Below are 15,674 nucleotides of genomic sequence, written 5' to 3' on the forward strand. Positions count from 1 at the left end.
GATATGAACATGGGTAAAGCCACACAGAAAGTGGTGCAAGTTGTAAGGTGTGGGTATCGGGAGAGAACTGCAGCGGTGGCACGGGCAGGGAGCATGTGCTCGCATAGCCCCACTAGGCAAGATGGCTGTCACCCATTGTAGAAATGAGGAAACTGAGGCCCAGGCTTGTGGCCATAGTGCAGCTGAGGGGAAAGGTTGGTGCTCAAGAGCAAGTCTTGTGGTTCCAGAACTGTTTTCTACAACTGCCACCCTGTTGCCTTCTCACAGAAAGAGGACAGAACTGGAGGGAGGGGGTTTCAGGCCAGGGGATTTGTGGAAAGAAAGCCTCAGCAGCCAAAATGCACGTGGTGTAGTCAGGGCCAAGGACTGTTTGGGCAGAGAAGCAGCCAGTTCAGTCCCAAAAGGTGGTACAGTCAGACTGCAGGTGACAGAACCATCATACTGGCTTTGTGATACCGTTTGCAGAGTCATCTGGGGCGATTTAACCAGGGGCAGTTGTGATGAAGCAGTCCGTTAGGATCCTGACTGGCATAAGGGAGAGGGGGCCCTTGAGGTCTCTGCTGTGAGTCTCTTTCTGGTTCTCGCAGCAGTTAGGTACCTCCTTGAAGGGCACCCACATCTTCTCAGCTCTGTCCTGGCTCTGTTGGAAAAGCCGGAAAGGTGGTGTTGAGTTGGGGGTGCAGATGAGTTACAGAGGGGCGAGGAATGGAGTCTGGACAGTGAGAAGAGAGGGCGCAGAGGCGACAGCAGAATGGTGAGGAGCTGGTGCCAGCGACAGTGGGGGGCACCCTCTGAACCCCCTCCTGCAGGATCCTGAAGAGCATGGTGGTGGGCTGGGTGAAGGAGATCACGCAGTACCGCAACGTCTACGCCGACAACCAGGTGATGCACTTCTACCGCTGGCTCCGGTCGCCGTCCTCGCTGCTGCACGACCCTGCCCTGCACCGCACGCTGCACAGCATGATGAAGAAGCTCTTCCTTCAGTGAGTGCTGCCAGTGGCTTTCTCCAGGCTTGCTGATCCCTTGGTCCCCAAACCAGAAAGATGGCTAGTCAGCACCTCTGGATCAAGAGTCCACTTCTAGGCTAGTGGTCCATAGTGATCAGATGGGGCCCAGGAAGAGCTTAGCTGCCGTCACAGCTTCCAGAGACACGCTATATGGTGCAGAGTCTCTGCTGCTTTTTTGTAAGTCATTGCACACTGTGCTTATCATTCGGCACCTCGCTTGTCTTCGTTAACAGTAGGTCTTGGAGAGCTATGTGTGGATGTACCACACTAATGGATGTTTCGGCTGCTTCCATAACTTTTGTTGTCACGGTAACCAACCAAGGAATGGTCTTGTGCGTGAGGTCATGCAAACATGTCTAGAATAATCTCCAGGAAGTAACACTGCTGCAGGTCTAATGGATATTTTCAGATAAATTTAGAGAGGTAAATGCTAATTTGAATCAATATTGTCAGCTCCCTGTAAAGGTTGTACAGTTGGCTGTACTACCAACTCTTGGGAACCAGATTGGGAATGCATGTCCCCATGCCAAGCCCCACTAACAACCTGCTGGGATAAAATGCTCTCTTGGTATACCCTTAATTTGCAGTCCTAATTATGAATGAAATTGGACTTCCTTTGACCGTTTTTCCATAGTTTTCTTTTGTGTTTTTCTCATTGATCTGTATGAGCTCTTCCTAGATAAAAAGTAACCATTTTTCTGTGATACGAGTTGCAGATTTTTTCCTACCTTTGTCTATGGTTTTGTCTGTGGTAGGGTTTGGCCGTGCAGACCTCTTTGTTCTTTGTTACTTCTGGGTTCTAGGTATATGTTCTGCTTCGGGACCATTAACTGTTTTCTCTGTGATGTTTTGACCTTTGATTCTAAACTTGGTCTGCAGACTCATCGCTGAGTTCAAGCGCCTGGGGTCATCGGTCGTCTATGCCAACTTCAACCGCATCATCCTCTGCACCAAGAAGCGGCGGGTGGAGGACGCCCTGGCCTACGTGGAGTACATCACCAACAGGTGTCAGCATTCCTGTCCCCTTCCTTTGCTCATGTTCTCATCTGCCCCATTTACCTGCTGCTGACAGACTTCCTTAACAAATCTTGTAGTGTGGCTCTGTTGGTAACAAATCCTTTCTGCCTTTGGGTATCTGAAAAAGCCTTTATTTCACCGTTTTTTTTGAAAGATACTTTTGCTGGGCATAGAATTGCAGATGGATATATATATATATATATAATTTTATTTTATTTATTTATTTATTTTGACTGTGCTGGGTCTTCATTGACTTCCCTGGTGGCTCAGACGGTAAAGCATCTGTCTACAATGCGGGAGACCTGGGTTCGATCCCTGGGTCGGGAAAATCCACTGGAGAAGGAAATGGCAGTCCACTCCAGTACTATTGCCTGGAAATCCCATGGACAGAGGAGCCTGGTAGGCTACAGTCCGTGGGGTCGCAAAGAGTCGGACACGACTGAGCGACTCCACTTTCATTCCCTTTCCTTGGGTCTTCACTGCTGCTTGGGCTTTTCTCTAGTTGCAGAGAGGGGCACTGCTCTGTGGTTGTGGTGCGCCGGCTTCTTACTGCAGTGTTTGTCTTGTTGTGGAGCAGGCTCTAGGGTGCACCAGCTTTAGTAGTTGTGGCTCATGGGCTCAGTAATTGTGGCTATCAGGCTCTAAACCACAGGCTCAGTAGTTGTGGTACAGGGGCCTAGTTGCTCTGCAGCATGTGGGATCTTACCTACCCGGGATGGAACCCATGTCTCCTGTGTTGTCTGATGGATTTCTTACCACTGAGCTACCAGGAAAGCCCGTAGATAGATATTTTTTGAAAGCCCTTTTTTCCTTTTTGTGATTCTTTTTGGATAAGTTTCTGTTGTTATATCTTTAAGCTCACTGATCTTCTAGAGTGTTTTATCTGCCATTAATCCCATCCAGTATATTTTTTATTTCAGACACGACAGTTTTCATCTCTAGAAGCTTGATTTGGGTCTCCTACATTTCTAGAGTCTGCTTAACATGTTCAGTCTTCCTTCTAGTTTTTTTTGACACATGAAATACAATTATAATAACTACAATTATAACTTCTAATGTTCTTTTCTGCTCATTACAATATCTATGTCAACTCTGATTTGTTTTCAACTGATAGATTCTTCTCATTTGTTGTGTTTCTCTGCTTCTTTGCCCACCTGGTGATACAGGACTGGATGACAGACATTAAGAACCTTGGCTTGTCTGTCGGCTACTTTTGCATTCCAGTAAATATTCTTGAGCTTTATGTTACTTGAAAACGGTTTGATCCTTTTGGGTATTTATTGAGATTTATAGTCAGAGCCAGAGCAATGTTTAGTCTAGGGCTCATTATTACCTCTGTTGAAGCAAGACTTCTGTGAGCACAGCCCCACATGCCCCTATGTGTGAGGCTCTGACACTGGTGGGAGCAGGTACTCAAGGCTGGTGTGATTTTTCTCACACATGAGTGTGATCTGTGCTCTGCTAAGTGCTGGAGGACGAGCCACTGTACTCCCTGGGGTTCCCTCTGCAGCTCTCACCTGTCGTTCTCTCAACACTGGTCCCTGTTTCCCACTCCTGGTTACCTCAGATGTCTCCTTAGTATTATGTTTATCATCATTTTCCCTAGGAAGCTTGAGGGATAATGTGAATTCACCTTAAATTCATTTTATTTTATTTGTTTTTGAAATTTTATTTTATATTGGAGTGTAGCCAATTAATAATATTGTGATAGTTTCAGGTAGATAGCAAAGAGACTCAGCCATGCATATACATGTATCCATTCTCCCCCAAACTCCCTTCCCATGCAGACTGCCATATAACATTGAACAGAATTCCCTGTGCTATACAGTAGGTGCTGTTGGTTATCTATTTTAAATATAGTAGTGTGTACATGTCTCTCCCAGTCAAGCTCCCTAACTTCCCTTCTCCCAACTCTTACGCCCAGCAACCATAAGTTGGTTCTCTTAAGTCTGTGAGTCTGTCACTGTTTGGTAAATAAGTTCATTTATATCATTTCTTTTTAGATTCTGCATATAACGGATATCATATGATATTTCTCCTTCTCTCACATATTTCACTCATCATGACAGTCTCTAGGTCCATTCATGTTACTGTAAATGGCGTTATTTCATTCTCTTTTTATGGTTGAGTAATATTCCGTTGTCTATATGTACCACATCTTTATCCATTCTTCTGTTGATGGACATTCAGGTTGCTTCCGTGTCTTGGCTGTTGTAAACAGTGCTGCAGTGAACATTGGTTGCGTGTGTCCTTTAGAACCATGTTTTTCTCTGGCTATATGCCCAGGAGTGGGATTGCAGGGTTATATGGTAACTCCATTTTCAGTTTTTTAAGGAACCTCCATACTGTTCTCCATAGTGGCCACACCAATCATTTTCCCTAGAAAGCCTGAGGGATGATAAAATGTGAATCCACTTTAAATTCATTTTTAAATAAGTAGAGGGTGAACAGATAATAAAAAAAAGGAAAGTAGAGTAAAAGGGGAAGACTGTTGATTTCATTTAAGCGATTTCTGTCTTGTTTCTTTTTAGCATCCACTCTAAAGAGATCTTCCATTCTTTGACAATTTCCTTTTCTCGATGCTGGGAATTTCTTCTCTGGATGGATCCCTCTAATTATGGTGGAATCAAAGGAACTGTTCCATCTAGGATTCACTGTGGACAGGTAAGAGGTAACCAGTCTTGGAGAGCTGAGGTTGGAATCTGAAGCAACTTGAAAGGTCCACTTTGTCCCTTCCGTGCACACTTGATGGTCACAAGCCGAGTTCCAGGCATGGTTCTGGGCCCCAGTCATGCAGCAGTAAACGTCATGAAGTCTGTAAGGGAAAGGATCATGAACAAGCAGACAAGTAGATGTATATGGCAGCGTCGACAACAGTAAGGGCTCAGGGCAGACAAAGCTGGTAGGGGCAGAGAGGCCTGGGGCAGGGGCCAATGTGGATGGGGGGTCTAGGAGTCCTCCGAGGAGGTGATGGGACCGAGATGTGAAGCTGCCTTGAGTTATGGCACAGGCAGGGTCAGTGGTCACAGATGTGGACAAAGAGCTGGCTGGGACCAGGCCACTTGGGCCTGAGGGCTGTGATGGAGACTTGGCTTTTATTGATGGGGAGATTCTGAATGGGCAGGTGTCAGGGCCTGACTTCCACTTGGGTCCTGAGTGGACATTACTGCAGGATGTCAAGGTCTAAGTGGAGCCCAGTTAGTGTCGGCCCAGAGGAGGATGCAGGGCAAGGCAGAGTCAGGGAGAATGACTCAGGTGGGTATTGAAGCGGGTGTGGACAGGCCAGTGGGGTGATGCTTGGGACACAGGGGTGATGTCTGAGCGTGCATGTTGTATGTGAGGGAGCTGCGCCTGGATGTGTGAACCCCAATGGGCGGGGCAAGAGAGCAAGTGTGGGGAGAAGGGAGCCGTGCTTATCTGGGGCACGTGGTGTTTGCTGCCCCTGTTGTTTGCTTAATGTGCACAGGTGGAGATGCAGGGGTCAGGTAGTGACTGTGCGTCTTGGGTGGGGGGCATGAAACTTGGGGTCATCTGTGAGCCTGGCAGTTGGGGCTGGTGAGATCACCTGGAGGTAAGTATGAGTTGAGAGGACAGCCCCCCCAGGGCAGGTCCCCATGGAGGAAGCTACCAGTGGGTTGGGGAGCTGGGGGGGTGGGGCCTCAGGTGTCAAAAGGAGAGCACCCCCAGAAGGAAGTCGCCATCTGCCGAGAGCAGACCAGAAGCAAAGGCTGCCCTTGGTGCTGGAGTTGGGAGGCTCACTGAGACCACATGCAAGGGAAGGAAGTGCAGCCATGTCGACGAATAGGGGAAGGCAGGAGTAGTTGCTGCTGTTAATAAGGATGGTAGCTGTCAGAGTTCAGATGTTGAAATAAAGGTGCTGTATAGAAAGGGGACCTTAGTCGGGGGTGGCGGGGGGTCGTCCACCAGAACTAGATCTTTGGCAGAACTGATAACTTACGATGTCAGATTCGTGGTCTCCAAAGATTTAGTTTCGGAACCAGGGACCAGGCTTGATCACTCAAGAGCTTTTGTGTAGTAGTTTTATTAAAGTGAAAAAGGGACAGAGAAAGCTTCTGACATAGACATCAGAAGGGGACAGAGAGTGCCCCCCTCACTAGTCTTAGCAAGGGAGCTATATACTTTATTACAGTAAAGGATCTTACCAGACCCACTCCCTCAATATAAGATAATAAGATTAGAACTAACAATAGAGAGGTCTTAGCAGACCACTCCCACAACATATGTCTAAAGATAACAAGATTAGTCAGAAGGCTCTTGTTAAGGAGCAAGATACATTGTTATATTGACTAAGACAAAGCAGTGTAGAAAAAATTGTTTGTCCTTTGCTCTTCCTTGAGAGCCCCAGACCCCTTTCTCCTTCTTGAGGGGCCTGGACTCCTTATCAACCTACCTAAGGATCAGTTCTCAGAACTGTGACCGTCCCAGGAAGAGATCCAGAATTCAACAAGAGAGGTGGTCACCCAGGAAGCACCCTTGATTCTTCCCTTCTTGAGAAGTGCGAATTGAATAATTTTAAAGTGAATCCTGTGAAACAGCAAATGAAAGTAACAGTCAGTGCCTTACTGAGAATGTACCAGGCACATTCTGTACATGACCTTGTTCTTGGAGCCGTCCTGCAGGAATCTTGGGCTTGGGGGCTGGAACGACTAGATGAACAGGACACAAGACAGACCCAGGCTCCGCTGGGACACTCCCCACCATGCGGTGGTGCTGTGGGCAGACATTACTGGGATTGTCTTTGTGTCAAAGCAGGACTCCCCAGAAGAGGGCAGAGCACAGCAGGGGGAACCTGAGGAGGAGGAGGACGAGGACGAGGAGGAGGAGGAGGAGGAGGACGAGGGAGGCACACAGGAACTGGATGTCGAGGACTTGCTGGAAAACAACTGGAACATCCTGCAGTTCCTGCCCCAGGCAGCCTCCTGCCAGAGCTACTTCCTCATGATCGTTTCAGGTGAGTGGTCCACACTCACCATCACATCTGAGTCATGCGGTGGGAATAATGTGGCCCTGGTGGGAGCCTGCCCAGCGTGCGTGCCCTGGCTGCATAGCACTGTGAGAGGCAGAAAGAAGACCCTCGGGCTCTGCCCAGGCCCCAGACCTCTCACAGAACCCCATGGTGAGGAAGGCTGCCCTGGGGCATCACAAAGGCTTCATAGTCCCACCCCCGAGGTTGTGCATGTACACTTACAGTGACTAAAGGAGATCCCATGTAGAGGAGTTTCAGTTCAGTTCATTCACTCAGTCGTGTCTGACTCTTTGCGACCCTATGAATCGCAGCACACCAGGCCTCCCTGTCCATCACCAGCTCCCAGAGTTCACTCAGACTCACGTCCATCGAGTCAGTGATGCCATCCAGCCATCTCATCCTCTGCCGTCCCCTTCTCCTCCTGCCCCCAATCCCTCCCAGCATCAGAGTCTTTTCCAGTGAGTCAACTCTTCGCATGAGGTGGCCAAAGTAGAGGAGTTTAGATACTCCTAAATCAGCTGCCCCACTGGCTGGTCTCTCAGGCTTAACTTCTAGTGTGAGAAACCCCTATATTTTCATTTGGGGCTAAAGGCATTAGTGGTCATTATTAACACCACATGGTAAATCAACTATACTCCGATCAAAATTTAAAAAAAGAAATAAAAGTTTAGTGTTTGCAAACCAAGTTATTTAGGTTGATGTGAAAAAGAAATGAGAAGTTAAGCACACATTGTAATTCAGAACTAATCAATAGAATAGAAGAGTTGATGAAGAGCATCATAAATTGTCAGCAGACATAGATACAGGTACATCTGTGTATATAGCGACAGAGGGAGTTCTGCTTATGATTATTTTATCCCCTGTCAATTTATATTTGAGTTCTTCACCTTCTCAAGTTCTCTTTTGGAACGAGTGGACCCGTGGAGTTTTTGGAGAAGTGTGTTGACCCCAAGAGGCAAGGTGAGCCCTCTTTTGCACCAGTTGGTGTGAAGGTTGGTGCTTGCTGCCTCAGCTGTGCAGCAGTCTCTAAGCGTGAACCTGGGCCTCAGAGAGTGCCCTGATTGTTCCTGTTTGTCTAATTGACTCTGGCTCATCTCAGTGCAGCAAATAGAATCATCACCAATAATGACATTTCAGCCTTGTCTGGCTAGCAGCGGGACCAGCCACAGGGTACCTCCGGATTCTGGGATGTGTGAGGCGTCGCCGACTCTCGTGGCCTGAGCCTGCCCTCTCTCTGCAGCATACATCGTGGCCGTGTACCACAGCATGAAGGAGGAACTGAGGCGCAGCACCCCAGGGAGCACCCCCGTGAGGAGGAGGGGAGCCAGCCAGCTCTCCCAGGAGGCCCAGGGGGAGGCCGGAGCCCTTCCTGGTGAGCATCCTTGCTGTGTGAGGCCACCAGTGTGTGCTTCTCAGGGTCCCCATCTCCTTCCCTTGGTGTCCTTGCCGCCCTGTGAGGTAGCGAGCAGGCGCCATGTTGCTTCTCTCCCAGGAATGATCACCTTCTCACAAGATTATGTGGCAAATGAACTCACTCAGAACTTCTTCACCATCACTCAGAAGATTCAGAAGAAAGTCACAGGCTCTCGGAACTCTACTGAGCTCTCAGAAATGTTTCCTGTTCTCCCCGGTTCTCACCTGCTGCTCAATAACCCTGCTCTGGAGTTCATCAAATACGTGTGCAAGGTGAGGACACTCCCACTGATGGGTGTGCAAGTCACTCCTCTATTCCACAAACACCCACTGCACCCAGTCTGTGCCGTCGCTATGGGAAAGACCCCTGTCCTCACAGAGCTCACACTCCCCTGGAGGGCACAGGTGAGCTCAGAGAGCACAGGTGCCAAGAGGTGAGTTCAGGACAGGGGCAGGTGAGAAAGGACCTCTCATAGGTCCTGGGCTGAGACCATGAGGACCGAGAGGGCCTGGCAGTGGGTGGATCTGACGGAAGAATGAAGTCTGGGCAGAGGGATACAGAGCCCCTGGGAGGAGGGGTGACGGGGCGGTGCTGTGAAAGGTGAGCAGTGGGACAGCAGAGCCAGCTCGTGGGTCACATGAGGCCAGTGGGCCAGACCAGGAACTGGACAGGGCACCCACAGCATCCGGGCTGCTGTGGAACCTAAGAGGAGAGCTTGCTCGGACGCTGAATGCCTTCTGGGAAAGGTAGGCTGATTCAAATGAGGGATGTTACCAGATAAGGACCTGGCAGGCGTCCCCTTACAGAGCACTTTACTGTCCATTAAGTTACCTCCCAGCACTCTGTTTCACAGTGATCAAGTGACTTCTCATGGTGGTTAAGAAATGGCTTAATATAACACTTTAACTCCTTGGTAGACTTCAGAATTTTTAAGTTCTATTTTTATTAAAGTATAATTTACATACAGTGAAATTTACCATTTTTAGAGTGCATTTCATGGGGCAGCCAGTCATGTATTCACCACCACAGTCAGGATACAGAGTCGTACATCATTCTCCAAAGTTCCCCACCCCTGGTACGTGCTGATCTGTCTGTTTCTATGTTTGTTTTTTATTTTTAAAATTTTATGTATTATGGCTGTGTTGGGTCTTCGTTGCTCTTTGGGTTTTCTCTAGTTGAGGTGAGCAGGGGCTATTCTTCATTGCGGTGCAAAGGCTTCTCTTTATGGCAGCTTCTCTTGTTGTAGAACATAGGCTCTAGAGCACACAGGCTCCAGTACTTGTGGCCCGAAGGCTCAGTTGTTGTAGCTCCTGGGCTCTAGAGCACAGGCTCAGTAGTTGTGGCTCATGGGCTTACTGCTCTTCAGCCTGTGGGATCTTCCCGGATCAGGGATTGAACCCGTGTCTACTACATTGGCAGGCAGATTCTTTACCACTGAGCTACCAAGGAAGCCCCCATGTCCCTATGTTTATTTACTTTTAAAATTTTTCTCTGTGAAGTGCGGTTGTTTGTGTTTTCACATATGGATATGTGAACTGGCCACCAACAGCAAAGTACAGAACGTTCTCCACCCCTGAGAGTTTTTCCATTTGCTTCCCCTTGGGACTCAGCCTCTCCTCTCGCCTGCATCCCTGGAACCACCAATCTGTCTTCTGTCCCTGCGTTGAAACCTCTTCCAGAATGTCATACGAGTGGAGTGGTTGGTCACGTAGCCTTTTAGGTCTGATTTCCTTCACTGAGCAAAACGCACTTGGGGTTCCTCCATGTCGTTGCTTGTTCCTTTCCATTGCTGACTAGTGCTCCACTGTATGGGAGGACCACAGCTTCCCGATTAAAGGACATTCAGATTGTTTGCGCTTATGGGTGACTGCCAATAAAGCCACTATAAACATTCTCATATAGGTTTTTGTGTGAACATAAGTTTCATTTCTTTCAAGTAAAAACCCAGCAGGGGAATTTCTGGGTCATATCGTGTTTTGTAAAGTGGCTGTTTTGCATTCTCATTGGTGGTGAGTGACTATAGTCCAACTGCTCCACACCCCGCTGGAACTTTAATTGTTAATTTTCAAGGTTTTATCTGTCCAAATAGATGTGTAGTGGTATATCATCATGTTTTTAACTTGCATTTCCCTAATACTACTTGGACTTCCCTGTTAGCTCAGTTGGTAAAGAATCTGCCTGCAATGCAGGAGACCCTGGTTGGATTCCTGGGTCAGGAAGATCTGCTGCAGAAGGGATAGGCTACCCACTCCAGTATTCTTGGGCTTCCCTTGTGGCTCAGCTGGTAAAGGATCCACCCGCAATGTGGGAAACCTGGGTTTGATACCTGGGTTGGGAAGACCCCCTGGAGAAGGGAGAGGCTACCCACTCCAGTATTCTGGCCTGGAGAATTCATGGACCATGCGGTCACAAAGAGTCGGACATGACTGAATCACTTTTACTTTGCATAATACTAATGATGTGGAGATTTTATTCATGTGTTTGTTTGCTCTTTGTCTTTGGTGAAATGTTCAGATCTTTTGCCCATTATTAAGAACTTTTTTTTTTTTTTAATAATTTTTATTGGAGTATAGTTGATTTACAATATTGTGTTAGTTTCAGGTGTACAGCAAAGTGAGTCAGTTATTGGGTTATTATTCTTATTGTTGAGTTTTGAGAGTTCTTAATATATTCTGGATATAAGTCCTTTGTCAAATGTGTGATTTCCAAATATTTCTTCCCAGACTTTGCCTTGCCTTTTCAAAATTTCCTTGACAGTATTTTTCAATGAGCAATGGATCTTAGTTTTGATCTAATCGTTCACTTTTTAAGGGTTGAGCTTTTGATGTCATATATAAGAAATCTTTGTTTTAACCAAAGTCACAAAGCTTGTCACTTATGTTTTATTCTAGAATTTTTATAGTTTTAGGTTTTATATTTAGTCAGTCCATTTTGAGTTAATTTTTGTACAATGTGTATGTTATAAATTGAAGCTTCCCTAGTGGCCCAGTCAATAAAGAGTCTGCCTATAATGCAGGAGACCTGTGTTCAACTCCTGAGTTGGGAAGATCCCCTGGAGAAGGTAATAGCAACCCTCTCCAGTATTCTTGCCTGGAGAAATCCCATGGACTGAGGAGCCTGGCAGGCTATAGTCCATGTGGTCTCAAAGAGTTACCCGCGATTGAGTGCCTAACACTTTCATATTTGTGCATAAGCATATCCACTTATTCCAGCACCATTTGTTAAAAAATTCGCCTTTCTCCATTTAATTATGTTTGTGCTTTTTTCAAAGCTTAACTGGCTGTGTATGTATATGGATCTGTTTCTGGGTTTACATGTCTGTCTATTCTAAAACACCACACTGTCTTAATTTCTGTAACTTTATCAATAAGTTTTGAAACCAGGTAGTGTGAATGCTTTATCTTTATTCTTTTTTTCAAATTATTTTGACTTAATTTGCCTTTACTTACGAATTTCAAATCAGTATATCAGTTTCCGTTTAAAAAAAAAATCCTCTGTAGACTGTTGAAGGGACACCCTGAAGCAGGTTGAGAAGGTTCCTTGGTGCCTTGATAATGGTCATTTCCTGAGAGTAAGTTTGTTTTTTGGCCGCATCTTGCGGCATGTGGTACTTAGTTCCCCGACCAGGGATCCAGTCTGTGCCCCCTGCAGTGGAAGCAGAGTCTTTTTCTTTTTTATGGATTTTAAAAAATTTATTTGCTTTTTAATTGAAGGATAATTGCTCTACAGAATTTTGTTATTTTCTGTCAAGCCTCAACATGAATCAGCCATAGGTATATATATGTCCCCTCCATCTTGAACTTCCCTTCCATCTCCCTCCTCATCCTTCCCCTCTAGGTTGATACAGAGCCCCTGTTTGAGTTCCCTGAGCCATACAGCAAATTCCCATTGGCTATCTATTTTACATATGGTAACATAAGTTTCCATGTTACTCTCTCCATACATCTTACCCTCTCCTCCCCTCTCCAGTTGTCCATAAGTCTGTTCTCTGTGTCTTTCTTCATTGCTGCCCTGCAGAGAAATTCTTTGGAACCATCTTTTTAGATCCATATATAGGCATTAGTATACAATATTTATCTTTCTCTTTCTAACTTACTTCACTCTGTATAATAGGCTCTAGGTTCATCCACCTCATTAGAACTGACACAAATGTGTTCCTTTTTATGGCTGAGTAATATTCCACTGTGTATTTGTACCACAACCTCTTTATCCATTCATCTGTTGATGGACATCTAGGTTGCTTCCATGTTCTAGCTATTGTAAATAGTGCTACGATTGGGGTACATGTGTCTTTTTCAATTTTGATTTCCTCAGGGTGTATGCCTAGGAGTGGGATTGCTGGGTCATATGGTGGTTTTATTCCTAGATTTTTTTAAGGAATCTCCATACTGTCTTCCATAGTGGCTGTATCAATTTATATTCCTACCAGCAGTGCAAGAGAGTTCCCTTTTCTCCATACCCTCTCCAGCATTTATTGTTTGTAGACTTTTTGATGATGGCCATTCTAACCAGTGTGAGGTGATATCTCATTGTAGTTTTGATTTGCATTCTCTAATAATGAGTGATGTTGAGCATCTTTCCATGTGTTTGTTAGCCATCTGTATGTCTTCTTTAGAGAAATGTCTATTTAGGTCTTTTCCCCACTTTTTGATTGGGTTGTTTGTTTTTCTGGCATTGAGTTCTATAAGCTGCTTGTATATTTTGGAAATTAATCCTTTGTCAGCTGTTTCATTTGCTGTTTTCTCTCATTCGGAGGGCTCTTTTCGCCTTGTTTATAGTTTCCTTTGCTGTGCAAAAGCTTTTAATTAGGTTCCCCTTGTTTACTTTTGTTTTTATTTCCATTACTCTAGGAGGTGGGTCATAGAGGATCCTACTTTGATTTATGTCATTGAGTATTTTGCCTATGTTTTCCTCTAAGAGTTTTATAGTTTCTGCTCTTATATGTAGGTCTTTAATCCATTTTGAGTTTACCTTTGTGGAAGAGGTGGCAAGAATACACAGAAGAACTGTACAAAAAAGATCTTCACAACCCAGATAATCACTATGGTGTGATCACTGACCTAGAGCCAGACATCCTGGAATGTGAAGGCAAGTGGGCCTTAGAAAGCATCACTATGAACAAAGCTAGTGGAGGTGATGGAATTCCAGTTGAGCTATTCCAAATCCTGAAGATGATGCTGTGAAAGTGCTACACTCAATATGCCAGCAAATTTGGAAAACTCAGCAGTGGCCACAGGACTGGAAAAGGTCAGTTTTCATTCCAATCTCAAAGAAAGGCAATGCCAAAGAATGCTCAAACTACCACACAATTGCACTCATTTCACACGCTAGTAAAGTAATGCTCAAAATTCTCCAAGCCAGGCTTCAGCAATATGTGAACCGTGAACTCTCTGATGTTCAAGCTGGTTTTAGAAAAGGCAGAGGAACCAGAGATCAAATTGCCAACATCCGCTGGATCATGGGAAAAGCAAGAGAGTTCCAGAAAAGCATCTATTTCTGCTTTATTGACTATGCCAAAGCCTTTGACTGTGTGGATCACAATAAACTGTGGAAAATTCTGAAAGAGATGGGAATACCAGACCACCGGATCTGCCTCTTGAGAAATTTGTATGCAGGTCAGGAAGCAACAGTTAGAACTGGACATGGAACAACAGACTAGTTCCAAATAGGAAAAGGAGTTCATCAAGGCTGTATATTGTCACCCTGCTTATATAACTTATATGCAGAGTACATCATGAGAAACGCTGGACTGGAAGAAGCACAAGCTGGAATCAAGATTGCCGGGAGAAATCTCAATAACCTCAGATATGCAGATGACACCACCCTTATGGCAGAAAGTGAAGAGGAACTCAAAAGCCTCTTGATGAAAGTGAAAGTGGAGAGTGAAAAAGTTGGCTTAAAGCTCAACATTCAGAAAACGAAGATCATGGCATCCGGTCCCATCACTTCATGGGAAATAGATGGGGAAACAGTGGAAACAGTGTTAGACTTTATTTTTCTGGGCTCCAAAATCACTACAGATGGTGACTGCAGCCATGAAATTAAAAGACGCTTACTCCTTGGAAGGAAAGTTATGACCAACCTAGATAGCATATTCAAAAGCAGAGACATTACTTTGCCAACAAAGGTTCGTCTAGTCAAGGCTATATTTTTTCCTGTGGTCATGTATGGATGTGAGAGTTGGACTGTGAAGAAGGCTGAGCGCCGAAGAATTGATGCTTTTGAACTGTGGTGTTGGAGAAGACTCTTGAGAGTCCCTTGGACTGCAAGGAGATCCAACCAGTCCAGCCCTGGGATTTCTTTGGAAGGAATGATGCTAAAGCTGAAACTCCAGTACTTTGGCCACCTCATGCGAAGAGTTGACTCATTGGAAAAGACTCTGATGCTGGGAGGGATTGGGGGCAGGAGGAGAAGGGGACGACAGAGGATGAGATGGCTGGATGGCATCACTGACTTGATGGATGTGGGTCTCAGTGAACTCCGGGAGTTGGTGATGGACAGGGAGGCCTGGCGTGCTGCGATTCATGGGGTCACAAAGAGTCGGACACGACTGAGCGACTGATCTGATCTGATCTGATGGTGTTAGAAAGTGTTTTAATTTCATTCTTTTACATGCAGCTGTCCAGTTTTCGTAGCACCACTTATTGAAGAGGCTATCTTTGCCTCATTGTATATTCTTGCCTCCTTTGTCAAAAATAAGGTACCCAGAGGGGCATGGGTTTATTTTAGGGCTTCCTATTTTGTTCCATTGGTCTATATTTCTGTTTTTGGAACCACAAGAGTCTTAACCACTGGATCCCCAAAGAAGTCCCATCCTGAGAGTTTTAATCAAGGATGGTTGTTGAATTTTGTTTAGGACTTTTTCTCCCTCAGTTGAAATAATCATATTGGCTTTTATTCGTTAGTCTGTTGATATGGTGAATTGCACTGATTTTCTAGTGTTGATCCAGCCTTGCATTCTGGGGGTAAATCCCACTTGGTCAAAATATCAGTGGGCTCAATTTGCCTGTATTTTGTTGAGGATATTTGAGTCTGTGCACATAACAGTCACTAGTTACCTTACACAGTCTTTGACTGGTGTTGGTACCTAGGTGATGCTGGCCTTCCAAGTGAAGTTAGAAGTGTTCTCCCTCTTGTGTTTTCTGGAAGATACTATGTATAGAACAGTATCACTTCTTCTTTCATGTTTGGTAAATTCACTTTCATCTTTTTAATCTCTTAATTAAGTCCAGTGTTCTCTCTATGTAAG

At 45.5% G+C, this 15,674-nt stretch overlaps 1 protein-coding gene across 3 annotated transcripts in view; it reads left to right on the plus strand.

Moving 5' to 3' along the window:
- POLE (DNA polymerase epsilon, catalytic subunit) overlaps nt 1–15,674 on the plus strand; it is a 61,043-nt gene that overhangs the window by 41,639 nt on the left and 3,730 nt on the right. For 2 of the 3 annotated variants that reach the window (XM_070769268.1, XM_070769269.1), the window contains exons 40-45: nt 810–983; nt 1,887–2,012; nt 4,556–4,688; nt 6,795–6,996; nt 8,252–8,383; nt 8,504–8,697. In XM_070769268.1, coding sequence (XP_070625369.1) covers nt 810–983; nt 1,887–2,012; nt 4,556–4,688; nt 6,795–6,996; nt 8,252–8,383; nt 8,504–8,697 — 961 coding nt within the window. The remainder of the gene's footprint in view (nt 1–809; nt 984–1,886; nt 2,013–4,555; nt 4,689–6,794; nt 6,997–8,251; nt 8,384–8,503; nt 8,698–15,674) is intronic. The other variant, XM_019978041.2, reaches the window with a different exon arrangement.

The sequence above is a fragment of the Bos indicus genome, chromosome 17 (genome assembly GCF_029378745.1).
Source record: "Bos indicus isolate NIAB-ARS_2022 breed Sahiwal x Tharparkar chromosome 17, NIAB-ARS_B.indTharparkar_mat_pri_1.0, whole genome shotgun sequence".
In the NCBI taxonomy this organism is placed as follows: domain Eukaryota; kingdom Metazoa; phylum Chordata; class Mammalia; order Artiodactyla; family Bovidae; genus Bos; species Bos indicus.